Source organism: Crocodylus siamensis, chromosome 1 (genome assembly GCF_052110815.1).
Source record: "Crocodylus siamensis isolate JL-2025a chromosome 1, ASM5211081v1, whole genome shotgun sequence".
Taxonomy (NCBI): domain Eukaryota; kingdom Metazoa; phylum Chordata; order Crocodylia; family Crocodylidae; genus Crocodylus; species Crocodylus siamensis.
The window spans coordinates 160,510,570-160,533,470 of record NC_143395.1 but is presented as its reverse complement, the minus strand read 5'-3'; the positions used below and the strand labels follow the sequence as shown (position 1 = coordinate 160,533,470).

General features: G+C 44.8%; 1 protein-coding gene across 1 annotated transcript in view; it reads right to left on the bottom strand.

The window, feature by feature from the left end:
- The window catches only part of PLB1 (phospholipase B1), an 88,829-nt gene that overhangs the window by 43,210 nt on the left and 22,718 nt on the right, over positions 1 to 22,901 (bottom strand). Inside the window, exons 10-22 of the mRNA XM_090031520.1 lie at positions 21,452 to 21,532; positions 19,787 to 19,852; positions 18,933 to 19,033; positions 15,742 to 15,823; positions 14,761 to 14,865; positions 14,040 to 14,135; positions 12,614 to 12,685; positions 11,720 to 11,824; positions 11,310 to 11,370; positions 10,553 to 10,611; positions 4,915 to 4,988; positions 3,885 to 3,928; positions 1,950 to 2,058 (exon numbers count right to left, since the gene is read on the bottom strand). Coding sequence (XP_089887646.1) covers positions 1,950 to 2,058; positions 3,885 to 3,928; positions 4,915 to 4,988; positions 10,553 to 10,611; positions 11,310 to 11,370; positions 11,720 to 11,824; positions 12,614 to 12,685; positions 14,040 to 14,135; positions 14,761 to 14,865; positions 15,742 to 15,823; positions 18,933 to 19,033; positions 19,787 to 19,852; positions 21,452 to 21,532 — 1,055 coding nt within the window. The remainder of the gene's footprint in view (positions 1 to 1,949; positions 2,059 to 3,884; positions 3,929 to 4,914; positions 4,989 to 10,552; positions 10,612 to 11,309; positions 11,371 to 11,719; positions 11,825 to 12,613; positions 12,686 to 14,039; positions 14,136 to 14,760; positions 14,866 to 15,741; positions 15,824 to 18,932; positions 19,034 to 19,786; positions 19,853 to 21,451; positions 21,533 to 22,901) is intronic.

The following is a 22,901-nucleotide window of genomic DNA, read 5'->3' as shown; positions in this document are numbered from 1 at the left end:
GCAATGAGTTTTGCTGCAGTAATGCCAACTCTCATGAAAAAATCATGAGACTCCTGATTTCCAAGTCAGATTAATTCTGTCTCATGATCTCCTGATAGAGATCAGATCTTAGGATTTTTCTCTTCAGGCACATGTAGAGAGCGCTAAGCTGGTAAGTTTGTGGAGGGGAATGGGCGGTGGGGGGCAGGTCGAGGTCCCCACAGTGAGGGAAGGAGTGGGGCAGAGGATGGAGTGAATAGAGCCCCAGGGCCGGGGAAGACATGGGAGCACATGCCCCACAGATTTGTGCGTCAGGCAAAGGCAGGCTGCCTGCTGTGGGCTGAGGTTACGTGCCCTGCTGCTTTTGCCCCAGAAACTGCATGCACACACTTCAAAAATAGCATCTCATGATTTACATTCCAAATCTCTTGATTTATAAGATTTTGTCTCAATTTTTGATGGTGGGGTTGACAATTTCAGCTGGGTTCATATCAGTAACACTGTGGTGCCTAGTGAATCTGACATGTATTTTATATTAAATAAGACTGAGGTAACAGTTTTAGTGGTCATTCTTACTGAATGAAACAGAAGGAAGTTACTATAGTCACATACTCTATCATACAACATGCACCATGATTAGGATCACTGTATGATTGAGTCAGTGTAGGACAATTTTTAGTGCCCTTAACCCCTGCTTGCATTTTGCTGCTCATGTGAGGAGTTGCATCCCATGGAAACACAAATGAATTCAGTCTTTACTACAAAATGAGAATGCTTCCCTTTCTTGGGAGAGGGAGAGTATGGGGAGGTGGGGAGGAAAGCAGTATTTCACAGCATCTAGCTAACAGATGACGCTCAGTCATCTCAAGGAAAACCAGAAATTTATTGAAAATACTAGGATGAGTCAGAAACCAGTCAAAGCCTGCAGAAGAGTAATAAACAACCTCTGATAAAACCCTAGCTATCATTGCTCAGCTAAAGTGAATGCAAAGAGCTCTCCTGGCTTCCAGATTCAGCTGCCAGGTGAAGCTGCTGGGGAAATAAAGAGGAAATTTTTAAATGAGAGAGATTGAACTAGAGGGCTTTTTCTTAACATAGCATTTCTAACCACCAACAAGCACAACAACTCAAGCAGAACTCCTGACCAAACTGTGGCTACTCCCAACTAAATCAGTAGCCAGCTTTTAGGGGTTTTTTTTCCTATAGACAGGCCACTCCCACTGACAGGATCTTTTAGTAAAAAGCCTGGTACTTTTAGGACAAGAACCACCTGGAATCTCTTCCAAAAGGGAACCGCACAAGGGATTAATCTATTAAGTCTCTCCAGTGTTAGGCTGTCTTCCCCAAACAGCGCTAAAGCTAAAGAACCATATTCAAACCCAGTGCAAGCTACTGCAACCACCATTAAGTTAGTGGAGTTGCAGTCATGTCCCCCCAGGTCTGAAATTGGTCCAAAGTTTGTCTGGCCAATAACACTACTGCATAGAACATCACAGGTATCCAACTATTTTTTTTTATTTTTCTCTTTCAAATACTCTTCCCAACACTTCCAAATGTATAAGACTTTCTTCATGGAAGAATTCAGCCATTCCTTCCTGGCTGATCTTTGCAAACTCCCCACACTTTCATTTTGTAACGCATGTGATCCATTTTTCTGAAAGCCCTTTGTACTTCCAAGTTGTAACTCGCACAAAGGAAAACAATCTCTGTGCTTCCTCACTCCTTGGGCACATACTAACATATCCTGGTTTCATTCTAAAATTCAAGTGGAGCTTGAAACTATAGACTGAACAGAGCATAAGCCCTGTCAGCCCAATCCAGGTGCAAAGGTCAAGCATCCACTGGCCTAGCTTTGCTCATTTTTAACACAGTTATAACAGCATGAGAGGGCAAAAAATAAACCGTTTGAATCAGCCACATCAGCATACATCCCTACAATCTAATTGGGGAGGGAAAAAAACCCAACATACTTAGCCTCTGCTCCAGGAATGGCCCGATTGAGAAAGGCGTTTGGCTCACTTGCATTTCCAATGCCAGTCGAGTAACCAGTGAGGTTAACGTTGAACTCACGAAAGATATCTGAAGAACGAAGAGGAAAATGAAAGGGAAGTGACTGTACCTGTTTCCCACCAAAGGGACAAGACCAATGCACAAGTACACACCCTCTACTCCTAGGTTACTGGCATCCACCTACATGCACCCAGGAGAAGCATTATATTGGGCACTTGTGTGTGTGATAAATAGTGCCAAACACCAAACAAATAGCTTAACCAGTTAGCAGCAACTTAGACAGAATTGGGTAAAACTTCTTGCTCCAATTCACATGCTGTACCATTTCACTGGTTTCAAGAAAAGCCACAGATGAGATGTTGAGCACAGTAAAGCTCATGGTTTGTGATCATCCTTCATAATACAACAGCTAAAGCTTGATTGAGAGCTCTCATGCTCAACTGGCAGTGACCATCAGGAGATCCAGAAGAGATCTCAGTTTGGCTGGTCTGGGAGGAGCTGTGACAAGTTTCCTTTAGCTGGAAATGCTATGTGTTCATCTAATAGGTATGCATCATATACTGATCATAGATCTGTACATTCAGGGCACTGACAGACATGCAGGTTTCCACTCTAACTCACAGCACTTCACATAAAGCGCCCTAAGTTAAAGCAAGCCCCCCAACCCAACAGATGTTCACCTGTTGGGTTGGGTTAGGGGGAAAGAGAAAACTGATCTCCACTTTGAAGCCAGTCCAGAGGAGAAGCCTGCGTGAAGCCTCTCCCCCTGCAGTCCTACCCCTCTCCTCCCAGCTCCTGTGCTGTGTGCAGGAAGGAAGGAGGAGGGAGCTGTGGGTTGGGATTTTCCCAACCTGAGCTGGAGGCAGAGGGGTTGGGGGGCCCCACAATCTATCCACCTCCCCTTCAGCTCAGGCTGGGCAAACCCCAGCCTGCAGCTCTCTCCCCCACCCCGCTTCCTCAGCCCAGCCCTAGATCACACTGACCCTAGGAAACACAAGTTCCCTAAGGTGCTCCACTTTGGAGTGCCTTCATCTGATCCCTTAGTAGAGTAAGTTAATTTTTCATGCAATTGGCCTCTTTTAAAGTGTCCTGCAACCATATACATATGTCATGGCATGGGTGTAGAGCACTTTCAGGGGGCCAATCAAGTAGTAAATGCCACTTCTGTCAGAGCTTAGATGCATGGCAGTGAATTATTCCCAGTCCCTCTTCACTCATCTTAGCACAAATGCTCAAAATTAGGCAAAAAAAGATTTTACACCTTGCATCTCTCAGAGAGAAGTAAGTGTGTTGCTAGGGAAAACAATGTTATACTTTATATAGATGGTTCCAATTATAAAACAGTTTATACAAAAAAAATCAGTAACTGATTAATATATATTTTTAAAAAGGGTTAATTATTGTAATAATATCGGAATATAAAAAAAGTGACTCAAAAATATGCTGAAATTTTGTAGTGGATGCCAATACCATTAGTCTGGATTTTGATCAAAAGGAAGTGTTAGCAATTGCTAATGCATACATGAGAAAATACTTAGCAATATTCACCTAAGATATCTAGTCTTGGTAAACAACCCGATACAGAAAGGGACTTATTGACTATTTGCTAAAATCAAACACAAATCAAGTCACAAGGCAGTCACAGCAAGCTCATTTGCAAGAAGAGAGTGATTTTTTTCCTGCCTGTCCCCAGCTTCACTGATTATATGAAATTAAATTAAAATAAAACATATACTCTCTCTTTGAAAGGCAAGTCTTGTGAAGTATCCCAAGATTTTTTTAAAAGCATAGGAAAGCTTCATGGTAAATGCACTGCCCAAATCACCATTGTCATGCATCACTTCTCTCTCTCACATGTGTTGGTGATTAGACAGGACAGCAAAACACCTACTTACTTGGCAAAGTTGTCACGCTTTCTAACGAGGCATCCCCTCCAACACTGCAATAAGGTAGAGAAACAAAGACGAAGTCAGTGACCTCTAATAAGCTCAGGCTCATTAAAGCTTAAGAATTTCTGATTTAGTTAGTCCACAAGCAGCATCTCTACCCTGCCTTCTGCTTAGTAAGACAATTGTAAAACCATTCAGATTCTTTTCTCTTTGCCTGGAAAGTAGGAAGGATGGATGATGCTTGGAAGCTATGGGTATTTACAATCAAGTAGAAGGGTCAGGAATGAAAGGGCTCATTTAGGAGCCTGACTGAAATTTTGGCAACAGGGACATCCATGGGAGACTTGTGCTGCCTTAGTCAGGTCCCCCCTTGGCCAGCATCATTGAGGGGGATAGGGGTCCCCCACAGCCGATTCCATTGAAGGGGGCAGGGAGGAATTCCCTATGGCCAATCACAAGATGGGATGGCTGATCGCTACAGCTGCTTTCGGGAGTGGCTGCAGCTGCTTCTGTGAGCACCTCGGTACTCCACTCCCCCGCTGGCACTTGCAGGGGGGCACCAGTGTTCCACCTGCCCCCTCTGCCTGTCGCCTAAGTGGTGAGGCAGCCAGTCAGGGGGTGCACCGGCGCTCTCAGGGGATGCACATGCACCCCTGTGCATCCTCTATGCATCGCCACTGAAGACATCTGTCACGAGGGCTCAGAGGAGGTCTTGTAGCTGAGAACATGGGTTGAAATAATTACCCGTGGAACTGTAGAAAAATAAAGCTGCTGGAAAGCTGGCTAGTATCAAGTAACTTCAAGGAGGGGAAAGCTGGTTCAAAATGCATGGCTGATAATATTTTCCATGAAAACTGTGACAAAACCGGAAGTTGTCACAAAAACTACCAAACCCAAAATGGAATGTTAGACTGAAGACTGAAATCAACTCCTCCTTTCTCCCCACCCACCACCAAAAAAGAAAGTTGAGAAGAAAACCAAAGTTTTCCCATGAGAAATGGAATACATTTCCTCACCATCTTTACTCGTGACTTACCTCCAGGACAGCCCCCGATATTCTGTATCCACATCTGAGAGGTTGTTTGGTCCAGAGGCAATTCCATTACCAGCCTTGCCAAAAAAAACCACACACACAAATGGGAGGTGTAACACTGAACTATTCACAATTTGGTCATTCATATATAATTTGGTGATGTGTGTTTGTTTTCTAGGCAGTCTTTTCTCAACAGTCTGTCCCATTTAAGCTTGTGGTTCTTTAGCACCCAACTTTTCAGGAAGAGGGTTATGAGCAAGAGCTTCATAGTTCAAGCCATTTTTAAAACTCAAAGACAGGGGTGTCAAACACCTTGACTGAGGGCTGGTTTTGGCCCATGGACCAATCCATCCAGGCCATGAAACTGCTGTCATAGCTGGGTTGTGGGGCCTGCCACAGAGTTTGGGGACCTCGGGGTTCAGTGGACATGAATGATCAGCAGCAGGAGGGCAAGTGAGGGTTGATAAAGCCCCAGTTGCCCTCCAGCCACGTCACTGCACTCCTGTGGCCTTGCCTCCCCAGCCACAAGCCCCTGCCGCATGCCCTATGCTGGAGCTGCCACCTTGGCACATGACACACTAGGGAGCAGCTCCAGGTCCAGCATGGGGCACACAGTGGCACCTAGAGCCAGTGCCATGTGCCCCATGTTGGAGCTGGAGCTGCTGCTGCATGCTCCAGGTCAGAGAGAAGCTGCTGCCACCACCACCACCACAGCTTCCTCATGCCCCCAGATGGATCTGGCCCACAAGGAGTCCTGCAGCCTGGATCCAGCCCAGGGCATAAGGTGAGTTCCACATCTGCTCTAAGAGATTCATTCTGAACGTGGTAGACAAAATAAGGCCTAAGGCCCGCCGCACCAAGGCCCCTCCCTCGCCGGAGCTTAGCAACAGGTTCGCACCTCTTGCAGCCCCAGCAGAGACTGCTCAGTTGCCGGCTCCCGCAGACAACCCAGGCTCAACCACAACTACTGGCCCCGCTCCCCCCAAGACAAAGCGAAAGGTGTTTGTTGTGGGAGACTCCATCCTGCGGGGCACTGAGGGGGCAATCTGCCGCCCAGACCCCTTAGCCCAGGAAGTCTGCTGCTTCCCGGGGGCCCGCATCCAAGACATTGCGGAGAGGATCCCGCAGCTCCTCCGGCCCACAGACCACTACCCCATGCTCCTTATTCACATGGGCACCAATGACACGGCTCAGAGCACCCCCAGCCAGGTCATGAGGCGCTACAGGGAGTTGGGAATGCGGCTTAGTGGTCTGGGGGCACAGGTGGTGTTTTCGTCGATCCTCCCAGTCTCGGGCTATGGGCTGAGGAGGGAGAGGAGGATCCACGCAGTGAACCAAAGACTGCGGAGCTGGTGTCATCGGGAAGGCTTTGGCTTCCATGACCACAGCCCGCTCTTTGGCGAGAGTGGCAGCGAGCTGCTGGGAAGAGATGGCCTCCACCTCTCCCCCCTGGGGAGGAGGCTCTTCTCAGCCAGGCTGGCTGACCTGCTCCACTGGGCTTTAAACTAAGCCCGCTGGGGGATGGGGGTACTACTGCTACTGCTGGCCCGCTGAGCGACCCTTGCAGAGCCAGCAGACCAAGGCACTTAAGGGAGCCCACCCCTGCCCCAGCCCTGGCACAATCTGTGGGCAAGGCAAGAGCCCCCAAGGGGACACTTGCCTGCCTGTACACTAATGCCAGGAGCCTGGGCAACAAGCAGGAGGAGCTCGTCCTCCTGCTCAGTGTAAAGAATTATGACGTCATTGGGATAACGGAGACCTGGTGGGACTCCACCCATGACTGGACCATGGGGATAGAGGGCTATACCCTGTACAGGAAGGATCGTGTTGACAAAAGGGGCGGGGGTGTAGTTCTCTATGGGAAGGAAAGCTACATGTCCCTGCAAGCTGATGTTGGCGACCGGCATGGACAGCTAGAGACCCTCTGGGTAAAAATTCGTGGGGAATATGGCACAGGGGACACAACGGTGGGAGTCTACTACAGACCTCCCACTCAAAGTCCTGAGCTTGACCAGGAGTTCGCCTGGGAACTGACTGAGGCCGCTTGCTCCAGGACCTTGGTTGTCATGGGTGACCTCAATTACCCGGACATCTGAGTGGGAAGATCACTCAGCAAAATCCAAGCAGTCGCAAAGCTCTCTCTCGTGCGTGGATGACCGCTACCTGACTCAAGAAGTCTATGGGCCAACGAGAGGCAAAGCGCTGCTCAACCTGGTACTGGCTATGGGGGACAACCTAATCAGCGACCTAGTGATCGATGGGAAGCTGGGTGACAGCGACCACGAGCTGATCACCTTCACCATCTGCCATAAAGCTGGCAAGTCAGTCAGCAACACTGAAGTCCTTGACTTCAGAAAAGCCAACTTTGACAAGCTCAAGAGGCTTGTTCGTCAGGCCCTCAGGGACCGTGACCCCAGGGAGATGGGAGTTCAAGAAGAGTGGTTGCTTCTCAAGGAAGCGATCCTCAATGCACAAGCTAAATCTATTCCAACACGGAGGAAAGGCAGCAAGAAGGCACAGCAGCCCTCCTGGCTCTCCAGGGACCTAGCGGACCTCCTGCGGCTAAAAAGGAAAGCCTACAAAGGATGGAGGACGGGATTCACCTTCAAGGAGGATTATTCTGCACTGGTCCGGTCCTGCAGGGACCGGACCAGAAAAGCCAAGGCTGCAACTGAACTCCAACTAGCTTCAGGCATCAAGGACAACAAGAAGTCCTTTTTCAGATATGTGGGGAGCTGGAGGAAAAGCAAGGGCAATGTTGGACCCCTGCTAAACCAGATGGGGCAACTGACGCCCAGGAAAAAGCCAACCTATTAAATAGGTACTTTGCGTCAGTCTTTCAATCAGTCCCATGGGACGCCCATGCCTGCTATGGGACAGGGAGATCCGGGGGATGGGGATCCCCTACCTTCCATCAGTGCTGACCTCGTGAAGGAACCCCTTGAGAAGCTGGATACCTTCAAGTCAGCCGGCCCTGACAATCTGCACCCCAGGGTACTCAAGGAGCTGGCGAGCGTCATAGCCCAGCCCCTGGCACGGATCTTTGAAAACTCCTGGCGCTCTGGTGTAGTGCCCAAAGACTGGAAGAAGGCCAATGTGGTGCCTATCTTCAGGAAAGGGAGGAGAGTGGATCCGGCTAACTACAGGCCCATCAGCCTGACTTCTATCCTGGGGAAGATCTTAGAAAAGTTTATTAAGGAGGCCATCCTTGATGGACTGGCCCAGGCTAATATCCTAAGGGATAGCCAGCACGGGTTTGTTGCAGGTAGGTCTTGTTTGACCAATCTCATTTCCTTCTATGACCAGGTGACCTATCACCTGGACAAGGGAGAAGAGATTGATGTTATATATCTTGACTTCAAAAAAGCTTTTGATCTGGTATCCCATGATCACCTCTTGGCCAAACTGGCCGGTTGTGGCCTTGGCTCCACCACGATCCGCTGGCTGGGAAACTGGCTCCATGGTCGGACCCAGAGGGTTGTAATTGATGGCAGTCACTCATTGTGGTGCCCTGTGACCAGTGGGGTCCCTCAAGGCTCTGTCCTTGGACCCATCCTGTTCAACATCTTCATTAAATGATGTGGACATTGGAGTCAGGAGTGGACTGGCCAAGTTCACCGATGACACCAAACTTTGGGGCAAAGCATCCACGCCAGAAGATAGGCGGGTGATCCAGGCTGACCTGGACAAGCTCAGCAAATGGGCAGACAAGAACCTGATGGTGTTTAACACCGAAAAATACAAGGTTCTCCACCTTGGGAGGAAAAACCTGTAGCTTCTTTATAGGCTCAGCAGTGCTACGTTGGATAGCACTACAGAAGAAAGAGACTTGGGGGTCATCATTGACCACAAGATGAGCATGAGCCTCCAATGCGATGCTGCGGCTAATAAAGCGACCAAAACGCTGGCTTGCATCCATAGATGCTTCTCGAGCAAATCCCGGGATGTCATTCTCCCCTTGTACTCGGCTTTGGTGAGGCCGCAGCTGGAGTACTGGAGTACTAAGTTTTGGGCTCCACAATTCAAAAAGGATGTGGAGAAGCTTGAGAGAGTCCAGAGGAGAGCCACACGCATGATCAGAGGTCAGGAAAACAGATCTTACGATGACAGGCTGAGAGCCATGGGGCTCTTTAGCCTGGAAAAGCGTAGGCTCAGGGGTGATCTGATGGTCACCTATAAGTTCATCAGGGGTGACCACCAGGATCTCGGGGAACATTTGTTCACCAGAGCACCCCAAGGAATGACGAGGTTGAACGGTCACAAACTCCTGCAAGATCATTTCAGGCTGGACATAAGGAAGAATTTCTTTACTGTCCGAGCCCTCAAGGTCTGGAACAGTCTGCCATCGGAGGTGGTTCAAGCACCTACAATTGAACACCTTCAAGAGTAAATTGGATGCTTATCTTGCTGGGATCCTATGACCCCAGCTGACTTCCTGCCCTTCGGGAGATCATCAAGTCCAGCCCCCCGCCCAAGGTCCCTTCCAGCCCTAATGTCTATGAAATCTATAATTGTGTGGCAGACTGCATAAAGGTTTTATTGAAACAACCCTGGACAGACAGTACAGTTCATTTGGGGCTTCAGTACTCTGAAGTAATACAGACCTCCCCAGCTCAAGCCAGTGAAGCCCCAGCACTCCATATCTGCCTGTATACGAGTACTGTCAAATACAAGGTCAACAGAGCATTCCACTAACTATGAACCGGGCCCAGTTTTGCCCTCAGATACGTACACACAGCTGGTATTTCTAAGATGATGGAATATATCTACAGTTCCTTAAGCGGGGATATCTGAGATACTAATATAACCCTGTATTCATAACAGGAAACAAGCAGTATCACAGATACTATCAAATGGCAACTGTAGTTGTATGCTGAATAGCTTATTTTAATCAGTACAGTATATGTTTAATCAAATGTTCATTGCAAATCTGTTTGTTGCAATGGGCACCTCTATACAGAAATCCACACCAGACCTACCAGGAAGTTGTGCATTATGTAATACAATATGTTCTTATGGTTTTATTATTTAGGAATCAAATTCCTTTTAACTTTCAAAGAAAAGGACGCCATCATCAATGAGGACTATATCTTGACAAAGGAACTTCTTAGGAGTTCACCAAGCATAGTAATGAGTTTGAGTATTTTCTGAAAAGGGTAAAGCCAGAGGGTTCTCTTTCTTTGCACATTAATATCTTAAAAATGGCAAACAGCATTTCACATAACTAGCCCAATTCACAACCTACCTGCCCGCTACCCATTTCTCTTTTCCTCCGATTATCAGCCATATTTTAACTATGGAAGAACTGAAGCACAGAAGTCAGATTCTGCACAGGCCTTAAGCATGTGGCTCACTTCAGACATGCACTTAGGTTTCATCGAGGTCAGTGGCACTTATTCCCCTAGTTCAGCAAATCATTTAAGCATGTGCTTCAGTGATTTGCTAAAATCCAAGGCAACTTTAGGAACTAGAATCCAGGAGACCAGAGACCTTGTCTCCTGTTCTAAGCAGTTAGACCTCTGCTCCCTTCCCACAAATGACACTTCCACTGTCCGGCACAAGAACTCAGCTCCACCTGAGCAATCAAAATGTGATACTGGTCCACCAAAGAAATCAACAGTAAAAACACAAAGTTCCTTACAGTCAAAGAATCCCCAAGGGCTGCTATCACTCGCACATCAGCTGGTTTCAAGGCATGTACTGTAAGACAAGAGATGCAGTTAAGCCTGCAGAGGAGGAAGAACTAGGCCTTCACAGGGTTATGAGATGTGCATTGCTGCACTGAGCAGCATCTGTGTTACAGTGCTTGAGCAATGAAACAAAAACTCTGTACAGCTCATCTTACTATAGGTTAGCAGTAGCATAGTTTCAACAATACATGTGTGTTAGTCAAAAGTTCTTACTGGTTAAGACAGCTAGCAAAAAACACACAAAGCAAGAGCAAATATCCTCCATATTGCCCAAAACAGACAGCACATCTCTAACCTTAGAAAGACCAGAATGAACAATAATATATTATTGGAGAGCAGGAATGATGGTACTAAATGCTGCAAGAACAGGATTGCAAAAAAGACCACGTGTTCATTAACAAGTAAACACTACTAGGTACCAGAGTAGAACCCAGAGAAGGCCAGGCTCCCAACTCATCATCCTCAGGCACAGATAATACCATTTAAGGGTTTCCACATCCTGGGAACTTTAGCTGTTGCAGGAATTTAGGCTCTCTTGGAAGATTACCTATGAGCATGCTTTTGGCATCACTTCCTTAATAGAAAGTGATAACTTTGCTGGATGTAAACCTTTTCACATTTCAGGAATTGCTTAAATACAAAAAAATAAAACTTTCCTTAAAGTGCAACTGAAAGAAAAAGTCTCCGAGACCAAACAGGTCAGCCTACCTGAAGTGGGATATGAGACGGAAGGAACCCGGTCCTCACATAGCAGCTGGCTTCCATGATTCTAAAGGAATAGAGGAAAGGTGAAAGAACCTGAATAATCTTAGCCACAGACCTGTAGAAAGTGTCAATTAGCTGTCCTCCAGGAGGAGGCCAGCTGAATAAAACATATCCCTGTTAGCCTGCAATACATCAGATAGATCTTGGCTATGGAATCAATTTGTCACACACATAAAAATGATTCTTGGTCTTGACAGCAGCATTGCAAAATATGTGCAACTGCAATTTATTATGCAAGCATTGAGGAAAGTGTGAGAGACTTTTTTGCAATGTATAGTTCACAGCCTCCTAAACAAGTTGCCAATTTGGGAGGCTCCTCCAGTGACCAATTTCATATATTGTGCAAACTGTACCTCATCTGGTCTCTGCCCTGGGGGAGCAGCTGAAGACAGCGGTGGTGTCGTTTCATTGGAGTATGTAATATTACTGTTCTTGTAGGTCTTCAGAAATGGCTGAGCCTATGCAACATAGAAATCCGAGTCAATGCAAAGCTGCAGAAGAATGTTTGGAACTTTCCATTCACTAGGCCTCAATCCAGTCACATAAAAAGTGAAAGCAATCACTTATTGTCAAGAACTACAAGAGGCCCTGCTGCTCTCCAACAAGCTTTGCAGCATGCAAATCTAAAATCCAAACAACTAAAATATCCAAGCAATGCTCTAGTACCATCTTCATAAAGTAAACAGCTAAAGGACACTTTCAGTGTCTTACCTGTTTGACTAATAGCATCTCTGATTATTTGAGCCAAAGCCATTGAACAGCTGGTGACTATCCTCAGCTAGTGATCATCAGAGAAGCTCTATTGATTTCAGTAGAGTTATACTGGATTCCTAGTAGCCTAGGCACTGGCCTTTCATTTTTCACTCTCCATCAATGCTGTTTGTGTTTCATATTTCACTCAGTTTGGAGAGTGAAACTAAGCTGGTCTGGCTATGCAGGCCCACTTCCCAGCTGTACTAGAACCAGGCCCTGTGTGTAGGGATACAAGGCAAATAAGCAAGGAGGTTTCCTCCTTCTTGCAGTCCTGAGGCCAGCCAGAATATCACTGGAAATTATGTACATCCCTGTTGGCGCTAACTATAAACAAAAAGGTAGGGAAGGGGAAAGGACATGGAGTATCTGGTAAGTATCCGGAGGTAGCAGAAATACCACTCTATCATTCACTGTACCAGAGCACCTTGTGGGGATGCAAACCACAACAATGCACTGGTTACACAAACCACAGTAATGTAATGTTGCACATATACCCGGCTTGGACATTTGAGGTTTATCACTTCTTCAAGAGCCTGTGCATCCATCTTCTCTCCATGGGATTCTAGCTGCACCACAGAAAGGAAGGGACAAAGGAAATAATGAGCGCTGATATGGAAAAGCACAAGTAGCTGTTTATTATCAGCTTTCATGAACTACTCCCATAAGAACTCCAGGAATGTTGCTGTGTATTGCACGTATATTAAATCACCCGTTTTACCCACAGAAACATCCATCTAAAGAATCTTGCCTTTAAAGCAGTGTTTCTCAACACTTAGATTCCAGGCACCCCTCAGAAAATGCTAGCGCTTAGTTTTCACTCATGTTTTGACTATGGAAAAATATTAGAGCCATTTTTCTGCTGCAAAGAACTCAGAAAACCCACAACAGGTCAGAACGTATTTAACATTACAGGCAGTCCTTGGACTTACGACACATTTGGTTCCTGAAAACCACAACTTAAGTTGAAACATTGTAATTCAGAACCAATTTTCTCATAAGAAACAATGTTATAAGTGGGGGACTGGTTTCTGAACCAAGGCCTGATGCCCTATTTTCACGAAAAATACCCCAGGATTTTGTACTTGATCAAATATAGCTACATAAATGTATTTATATTGTAAACAGCAATCATATTGATTTGGAAGGACTTCTTTGAGGTGACTTTGCTGGACTTAAGGGCTCTTGGTTGGACTTTTTGAAGGGTTCTTGGCTGGAGTCTCCTGAGGAGTCTTGGCTGCAGGTTTTTCTGGAGTCTTGTCTGTTTTCTTAAAGAAAACATCCAAGGAAGTTTGGACAGATGTTCTCCAGGGAGACGGGTGACACAGCAAACTTGTTCGCTAGCATGGTGTCACAGCAGATCAAGCGTTGTAAAGTCAAAACTGACATCAGAAAGTTGAAACAGGGTGTCAATTTATAAATGTAAGTGCAAAACATTGTAACTCAAAATGTTATAAAAATCGAGGACTGCCTGTATATGTATTCCTGCTTGAAATCTCTGAGTTTATCTTATGAATCCTATTTGAAAACCTAACAGTGATAACATTGCATAGCACCCTGAGGCACCCTTGAAAAGATCTCAAGGTACCCCAGATGCAGCAGCATCCTGGTTGAGAATCACTGCTTTAAATTACAGTTTACATATAAAGTGCTGAATTTCTATATGTGCAAGGCAAGTGGGGAGAATAATGCAAAACCTGGCACTTTGCTTATCTTTTGAATGTACTCAGCCTTAACAGAACCTGGGATACAATCTTTTAATAGAGCTGGTTTGTGTTCAGATATATTTACTACAAATAAACACCATCTCCCCTTTAAAACCCAGTTCCATTTTCAGCAGAGCTAGAACTGTCTTCATGGTGGCTCATTGTGCTTTGCTGGTAAAGGACAGGATAGGGACTGATGTGCTTTCCATGGTCTTACCATGTTGTTCCACAGGGCACGGGCAGCCTGAGAATGAGTCTTTTGGTGGAAGTGGAAACAATCTGGGGCAAAAAATGAGTCATCAGGCAATCCTTCCTAAGGAAAGAGACACCTGCTGTCACAAGAGGGGTAAGAATAGGACCAAAATTGTTGGCACAACAATGCATTATCACATTCCTCTCCCAACTAGAACTCCCAGTTACCCTAGAATTTAAAAGCAGCCAGGAAGGCCTCCAAAACCAACACTGTTACAAACATAGATCAGATCAAGCTGCTCACCTGGGGAATGAAAAGATTTGTGGAGTTTTTAGAAATATGATTTACAGCCTTATGATTCATCCCATTTGCTGAGTCACTGACCAGGGTTAGGCAGGCCCTCAGTAATATTACCCATTATCTCTCCCCCCTTCAAAAATATTTCTGGTCACTCTAGATCTAGGCTCAATTGAAACTTAAATGTTGGACAAATTAACTTAGCAGAGTCCTGAAGGCCAAAGTTCCCAGTGCAAGAGACACCCGAGACTCTCCTGAAGCACTGAAATGCTTTCCGTTACACTGACCTCCCGTCACTGGGGTTTGCTCTTGAATTACCAGCACTCTTAGACTCTATCTGATTTCCCAGGACAGGTAACCAGAGCTGCTGCTTCAGCAGATAAGTAAGATGCAGTTCTAGTGATTCAGCAAAGGTGCACGAGGTCGGAGTTTGGTTTGTTATTCTTACCTTGGTCTTGGGCATTGTCACTTTCTCCAGAAATGGCTGCACAACCACTGTGAAGTCTTCCTTTGTGTCATACCTTCCACTTTCAATTAGTTGGTGGGTTCCCTCCTGAAGAAGCAAGAAAAGTAATGACTGGTCCTTTTCTTCCATTCTGTATATTACACCACATGCCAGCCTCCATCTCCTCTAGTCTCTTTATTCTAAATGAAAACCTAAAACTAAGTATGTTACCCATCATGTGCTATGCAAAAGCAACAAGTATGTAGACTTCATGAAGAACTGCTTTGCAAAAACACAGGTTAGAGAGCAATTATTTCATATTCCTTAGCAGAAAAAAAAAAAAATACTGTGTGGCTTGCAAGATGACCTGGTCAAAAATAAATAAATAAAATCCATTCAGCTATGTAGGGTTTCAATTTCTTTAGTTAAAGTTCTCACACCAAGAGGTAGCAGAGATTCTCCTAGACCTACTGAAATGCTGTAAATTATATTGCCTTCCCATCATGGGGGTTCATTATTGAATTACCAGGGCTCCCTGAGTTCATCTGATTTCTTAGTGAGAGAAGTAACCAGGGTTGTGGCTTCCATTGGTCCTGTGAAATAATGCCAATTTCCATGGTATGCTCAAACTTTATTTTCCTCCTTTGGCTCAGTGCCTTACTGAATTGCATTTTTAGAGACCTCCAGAAATATACTTCCCTATCCCTTTCCTTGTCCTCATCTGTGCCCCTGCCAGACAAATTCAGTATGACTTCAATTAACCAGCGTATCCTATAGTATATGTGACAACAGGATTGTTCCACCATCTTTACTAGACATTAGACATTAACTAATGCCTTGGTCAGTCACTTTGAGCAGTATCATTGTGAGAACCATCTGATTATTATTCCCTGCTGAGCTAAATGAGACTACTGCTAGGAGAAAAGCACAGAAGGATTATTAAGCAATTCCCACTAACTCTCTTAATATTTCTCTCTGCCTTACCTGATATCTTCTATTAAAGGACGCTAGCATCTCAATTTCAGTGGAATTGGCATCATACGTCAATAGACAAGGACACAGACTCCTGTGGGATGAAAAAAATCCTATATCTTTCCGCTGTAATCTGCTCGACTTTTTTCTTTCACACCCGGACATACAAAAATGGATTGAAAAGCCCACAGAGCTTCAGGCTTCTCAAAAGGTAGGTTTTACCAAAAGGCTCATCTATGATAATGCATATCTCCCTTTTCTGTATTTTGCACAACAAACGTGGGTACACTGAAAGTTAAGCATAGTTATTATGGGCAAAGTTATTAATGTAAAGGTGAGGAAATGGTTACTGTAGAAGATAAACCACTGCAGTCAGCATTCTTGGGCACATCGTGCAGCATAATTCACTTCAGTGGGAAAGTGCAGGTATAATTAAAACACAATTTCCACAGGCTGGCACCAGTTTCCCTCATCTCATTTAGGGTGAAAACCTTCTCATTTAGGCCTGTGCAAAGCAAAAAGTATTTGCTTTGGATTTGGATTCGGCCGATTCAGGGGATAGCGATTTGATTTGATGATTCAAATCACTGTCCCGAATTGATTCGGCTGAATCCGACTGAGAGATGTGGCTGCTTCCAAACCTCTGAATCAGCCAGGCCCATCCCCCACAGCCCAGCAATGGCTCCCCACCTGCCCCAGCTCCCAGCTGTTTGAAAGAAAAAGCCCCGACTCAGCAGGTGCTGCAGGGCAGGGGGTGATTCCTGCTGCCCCACACTGCCCCATGCTGCTTGGGGGCTTGTGCAGAGCCTCCAGACCCCCCCTGATCCCCCCCAACCCTTCCCCTGTCCTAGCACCCCCCCCACCACAGCTCCAGCCCTTTAAGGAAACAAACAAACAAACAAACAAACAAACAAACAAACAAAGAGAAAACCCCCTGAACTCACCATTCCTGCCCTGTGGGGGGGTGATCCCCACTGCCCCCTACTGCCCTGCGCCATATGGGGGGCTCTGCCATAAGCCCCCTGAAGCTCCAAGGCTGCTGCAGGAATGGCGAGACCCGGGGCTTTTCTCAGTTTTTTTTCTTAAAGGGCTGGAGGCACAGTGAGCGGGGCAGCCATGGGGAGGCTGTGGGGAAGCAGCTCATGCAGAGCCCCCCATGCAGTGTGGGGCAGCTGGAGCCACCGTGGGCAGGGCAGCCATGGGGGGGCTGGGATGGGGGCTCATGCAGAACCCCCATGCAGCGTGGGGCAGTGGAGGGCAGCGGGGATCACCCCCCACCCAGCAGCACCTGGTGGAGTCAGGGCTTTTTTTTCCTCCAAGTGCCAGGAGCTGGGGCAGGTAGGGCAGCTATTGCCGGGCTGAGGAGGATGGACCTGGCTGATCTGGAGATTTGGCAGCAACCAAATAATCAGATTCGGCCAAATTGATTCAGGACAGTGGTTCGAATCACCGAATCGAATCACTGTCCCCCAAATCGGCTGAAATCTGAATCCGAAGCAAATACTAGTCACTTTGTACAAGCCTACTGAGCAGCCGTGTCAGAGAAATTTACCTCTACATGCCATTTGTGTACAGAGCTATTCTGTATTTTGAACTGTGTGTCAGTAACACGCTGTTCATTATCCTTCCATGCAGTGTTTGTTCAAATTGCCAGAGCAAGTCATCCCCTTGTTGACATAACCACTATAGTCTCTCTGTCTCTGGCACATATACATGTGCGTGTATATACAAAATGACTACAGCAGAGCATTTGAAAAGGATGGCAAAGGTTACAGATAGCTTGAGATAATCATGTTTCTAAAAGGAGCAGAGAAACATTTCTAATCTCACAGGCTGTCATCCTGCCCATGTTTAGTGATTAAAATCTTGGGATAAGTTTGCAGTTGTACAACAAGTGACCCGTATTAAAGGGAAACTGCAGCAAAATACAGAAGACATTCTAAGCCTGGAGTGCCCTGCGTTTGGGAGAGGAAGAACTGCTTTCCTACTGATAAGTAACAGAGAGCAACTAAATCACCGCAAAAGGTCTGCCTTGTACTTGTTCCTTCTGTGCATTCAACAATAGGGCCCTCCAGGTCTTCCATGCATCATCCCCTCTCCCATGCATGGCTACTGTCAGACTGCAGTGCAGTCTCCACTGTCCCTCACAGCAGAAGAGGTACAGGATCCAACTGTGAGGAATGCAACAGGGATTTTTATTGAAGCTGCTGAACCCAGAAGAGACTGTGGTTCTCCCTTATATCCCCAGGTCCAAGCTAACTATCACAGCCTGTCCTGTCTACTACAGGATTTCCCCAGCTCCTGGCTTGTGTGCTAATAAAAACGGTTACAAAGGTTGCTCTGTGTATGGGAAAATGGAGAGATCTCCCACTTCTTCCTCCTACAGATGGAAGGGAAGAAGATATTACTTGGTCCTTCACTCTCACCCTTCCTATCTGCTGTTGGGAAACAGAAAGCTGCCACAGTGTCAGTCAGATCAGAGTTGCTTATACTGCATCCTATGTCCCAGACAGCACGGGTGGCCTACTAACCTTTCAGACTGCACTGACTCTGCCTGAGGTTCAAGATGAACACAGCATGAACCTGTGTATTGACCTGTGTGGTGCCATGATGAAACACATGCAGCTAAAAAGCAACAGGGAGGTGACTAAACATCCTGCCAATCTAATTGAAAGACTAATTAACAACCCAGCTACTAACCACCAGCTGGCGAGACAGATGATACCTATTAGGAAATATACAGGGAAAAATCAAGGGACTTTAAAGCTATGAATAGGAATGTTCTAAGATGTAAATATAACTGGATTAATTTGATTAGTTCCCCCCACCCAAAAAAACAAAACAAAACAAAACAAAAAAAACAAACAGTACCTTAATACTGTTGAAACTCTGCGGTACCTTTATTAAATGAGGCAATGCTGAGCTCTATCTGCTGTGTGTTAATCTGTTTCACAGTTGGAGATCCACTTTACTGAGGAATCATTAAAATGATTCAGCAGAAAGAGAGCAGGAAGGGGAAAGACAGATGGATGTTTCTAGGTCCAGAAGTGAAGTTAGAATGTATTCTGCAAAGGGATGCATTCATACACAGAGTGAGAGAGTAGTGTTTAACTCTCTGAACTACTGAAGCCCTATCCCTTAAAGAAGACAACTTTGCTCCTTTTCCTCGACCATGGTGAGAGCTATAATAACCATTTTCAAACCTCATGAGCTTCCTTGGACAATTAATGCTCGCCTCCTGATACAGCTCGCGTAGGGTCATTATGTGAAGCACTGTCACCAGATTCACAAATGTCCGAGGGACCTGCCAAGAGAATAGACAAACCCAAATCAAGCTTACTGAAACCAGGAGTGCTACCTCTACTCTTTCCAGGGCAGCCAAGCAGAGTTGGAATTAGACAAATCATCCTATTGCTACTATAACTGTCCACTGATCCAAACAGGCTTTGTTATCCAGTGTTCAAAAGGCTGTCTGAGTGGCTAACCTCAACCCCAAGAGCTCCTAAATTGTGGTACTGCTGCCTTGTCCTATCAAATACAGTTTTGGCTACTGAGGCTAATGATTCTAAAAAGATCCTGAGCCTCCTTCTTGATTACAAGAGTCTGATTCTCTTCCCAAAGTTCAGAAGCTCTTTAAACCTTTGAATAATCTAACTGATTTTAGCATAAAGTGGGATATCAGACTATTTTACATAATAATTATTAAAATAGGGATGGTGTTGTGCTGTTTAATGAATGAGCAAAGAAATGACTTCCAGGCATTGCAATGTAACCATCTGGATATTAAATACTATATATTTGTCCGAATTGTTAAAATGTCTTTCCATGATTTGATTGTAATCCATTTTCTTACCTCTCTCATCATGAAATACTTTTCTAAAATAGGTTCTACACATCTCACAGATTATTATATGCATGCATAAGGGCACAGCAATTCTGCCCATATTACAGCAGGTAGCTAATTATGATGAGAAATCACCACCACTTTAGAACCAGCTATTGAAGTTCTAGATTTTGGGTTTCCCCAGGTAGATTAATAGAAAATTTTGCTTTTTACCTCTTTATGAAGCATATCCAAAGCTGTTTGTATGTTTCTGGTAAAGTTCTCAGGAGAAAAATTTATCTGTTGAAGCAAAAAATTTGAATTTCAGTCTGCTCATTATAGTTTAGTCAGGGAGGCATGGTAGCTGCTTGTTAGGGTCTCAAACAACAGCAGCTGAACTCCTAACTCTTGATCTAAATGCATCTGCCACATCAGTTGTTTTAGAAATAGCTGAGGCAACCAGAGATCTCTGTGGGTGTAATCTCCATAGGGCTTAGCAACCACTGGATGCCACTAATGGAGTACCTTCTGCTAGAATTATCAGATGTCCAGCTTCCCCCACTCTTCATTCTTGTTTACAGTCAGTATGAAAAGCAAAACAGTCCTATCACTAACCAGGATTGCCATCAAGAGAGATCAGTCTGCAGAAAAACATTCACAGATAATCAAACACAAAAAAGTAAGTTAGTATTCTAACCAAGGTATGAGGACTACTAGTAACATGCCTCCCATGAATATTACACTACAAACCATGTCCCATGTAGAGAAATGGATCAGGAAGCGCACAAACCAACCGCAGTTGCTTCCTCAGCTTTACAACAGGTGTTTGTATCTGAAACCTTGCAAATATTTTTTCCAACTATTTGAATTGGTTTAATAAAAGATATCAGATTTACCCAAAGAACCTTGTCTACCTATGTCCTTAGACCGACATGGCTACAACTTATACCCCTCATAGGAACTGAGGAATTTATTTGGGATACGATCCCTTTGTACATGGCAAGGGCTTTCCCTACAGTATCTCTGAGTGGTTAATATTGTAGCTATAATTGTCTTACATAAACTAGCCTTTCCCCACTTCATTTATGACAGTATTCTATAGTCAAATAGACCTCAGCATTAGAAATGTTTCTTGCCCTGAAGTTTATCCATAATTCTTGCCTCAATTTTGTGCCAATACTCCTAGGTTCAGAGGGTTGGACTGAGTTGCTTTTGCATACTCTCTAGCTCTCTCATGGGAACTTTATAATGGCTTTTTCTTTGCTGGTTTTTATTTTTATTTATTTATTTATTTATTTATTTTACACAGGGAATCAGAAATCTAGAATAAAAAGTATATGTTGGGCTATTTGTGTATGGGGAAGGCAACAAGGTGCTATCACTGTGTGAAAAATTCATGAGGGAAATGTGACATTACAGGACACGCGTAGAATGCAAGCTTGCTATCGGGTGGTTTAACAGCATTGGCATGAACTGTGGATGGAACCACACCCATGCTCTTGTAGCTATAGCAGACACACCATACTGGATGCTGGCAATCTGAGGGATAGAAGGAGATAGAAGAACCCTTGGGCAGTTTATTTTGCCTATGTACAGAAAGATCCGATTAGATCAAGAGAAAGTTAATTATACTTTATGGCAAAATAAATTAGCCCCAATCTCATAGCTCACGCTTTTTCTTAAAGATACTGTTTCACTTTATCTCAAGCTGAAGTTGAATAACCTCCAGGTCTCAGGAGGTGGGTGGGGAACAGCACACATGCAGCCACTTCAGGTTTGGTTCACCATATATGCCCAGCTAAGCTCCAGTATCCCACTCTCTGGAATGCAGGCAGTACGAAATAGCAATGCCATTGTCTGTTCATGCTGCAGGCAGCTCTAAGATCCCTGGTGACTTACAGGATCATTGCAGAATTTGCACAGGTCGTTTCCTCCTATAAAAAGTGTTATGAGTTTCCAGTCTCCCTGGAAATTTATTCTCTGCATTCAGAAAAACAAACAAACAAACAAACACACACCGAGAGAGAGAGAATGATGAACATGAAGGAAGAAATGGATCAACCATAAGCTAACAGGAAATAAATATTTCTTTGGTGCATGGGCTACATCCTTCCCTGTGTCTGTATAGCAATAAGATGTTCCAGTTACAACTGCAGGGCTTTAGGTCCCATCACAGTATAAATACAATTATAATCACAGGTTTACCATTTCAGTGGGACCTCTCAGACCCATCAGAGAGCTCTTGCTGAAGCTCCATTGATGACTTTGATCATTATAAATCAATAAAAATTAGATTGACTGTTCCAGGAGCTCTGAGGCTTTGTCTTCATTGCAAAAAGAGATGTTTTATTACAATTTTTAAAGTGGGATACATAAAAGCTGTTGTAGCTGACCTGCTGTAGAATCCTAGTGGAGATAAGGCACTTGAGTTTTTACCACAAAGTAAAAGTAGGCAAAGTCAACTGGAAATAGGGTATTGTGCTGACCTCATTTCATTATGCCATGGTAAAAAATAAATAAATAAATAAATAAATAAAATATATATGGTGCATTTTCTCTACTAGGATTTTTACAGTGGGAAAGGTAAGGCATGTTAGTTGGTGAAGATACAGCTTTCTGGCAGGGAAGATACAGGGTTCAGACAGGCCTTAGTCAAATAGACCTGGTCCACAGGTGCATACTAAGGCCATTTATAGGCGTTATGTTTTTCTAGGTTTCATCCGGACTACAGCCATCACTATATACACCTAGGCGTCTGTGGTCTGAATTTAAATTGGCTCCAGTCTGAATTAAATAATTCTCACTGAATAATGATTAAAGTTAATGCAGACAAGGGCAGTCCAAATTAGGCAATTTAAACTGTATTAATTAACATGTATATATGGCAAGTATCTAGGTACCCACCACCAGATGTAGCAAGTGAGCACAATTTTGTGGCCCTGATTGTGAGTGGTAGCCAGTGTCCCGTGCTCCCTGCCATCTCTACAGCAGAAGTGGAGAAATGCAGAAAAGCCTCCCTGATGACCAATGGTTATCCATTAACCCTTAATTCAAATTGAAATTTGATTCAAACTGTGTGATGCGAGTCAGTTAGCGTGGTTTAGGAAACAGCATGTCTATAAATGGCCTAACAATTCAATATTAGTGCAATAGAGAAGGCAGGATAGCAGATAAGCAGCAACTGGTTAACAGCAAGTTATCTAATTTGCCAGTTCAGATCTAGTGACTGGGAAAGGAGAGATTCTGCCTTAGATACTGTCACATGGTTTGGTCTCAAAATTGACAGAGTGTGATCAGCAAAGTCTCTTCACATTCTAAACAGTTATCTTAAAAAAAAGGTTTAAGTAAA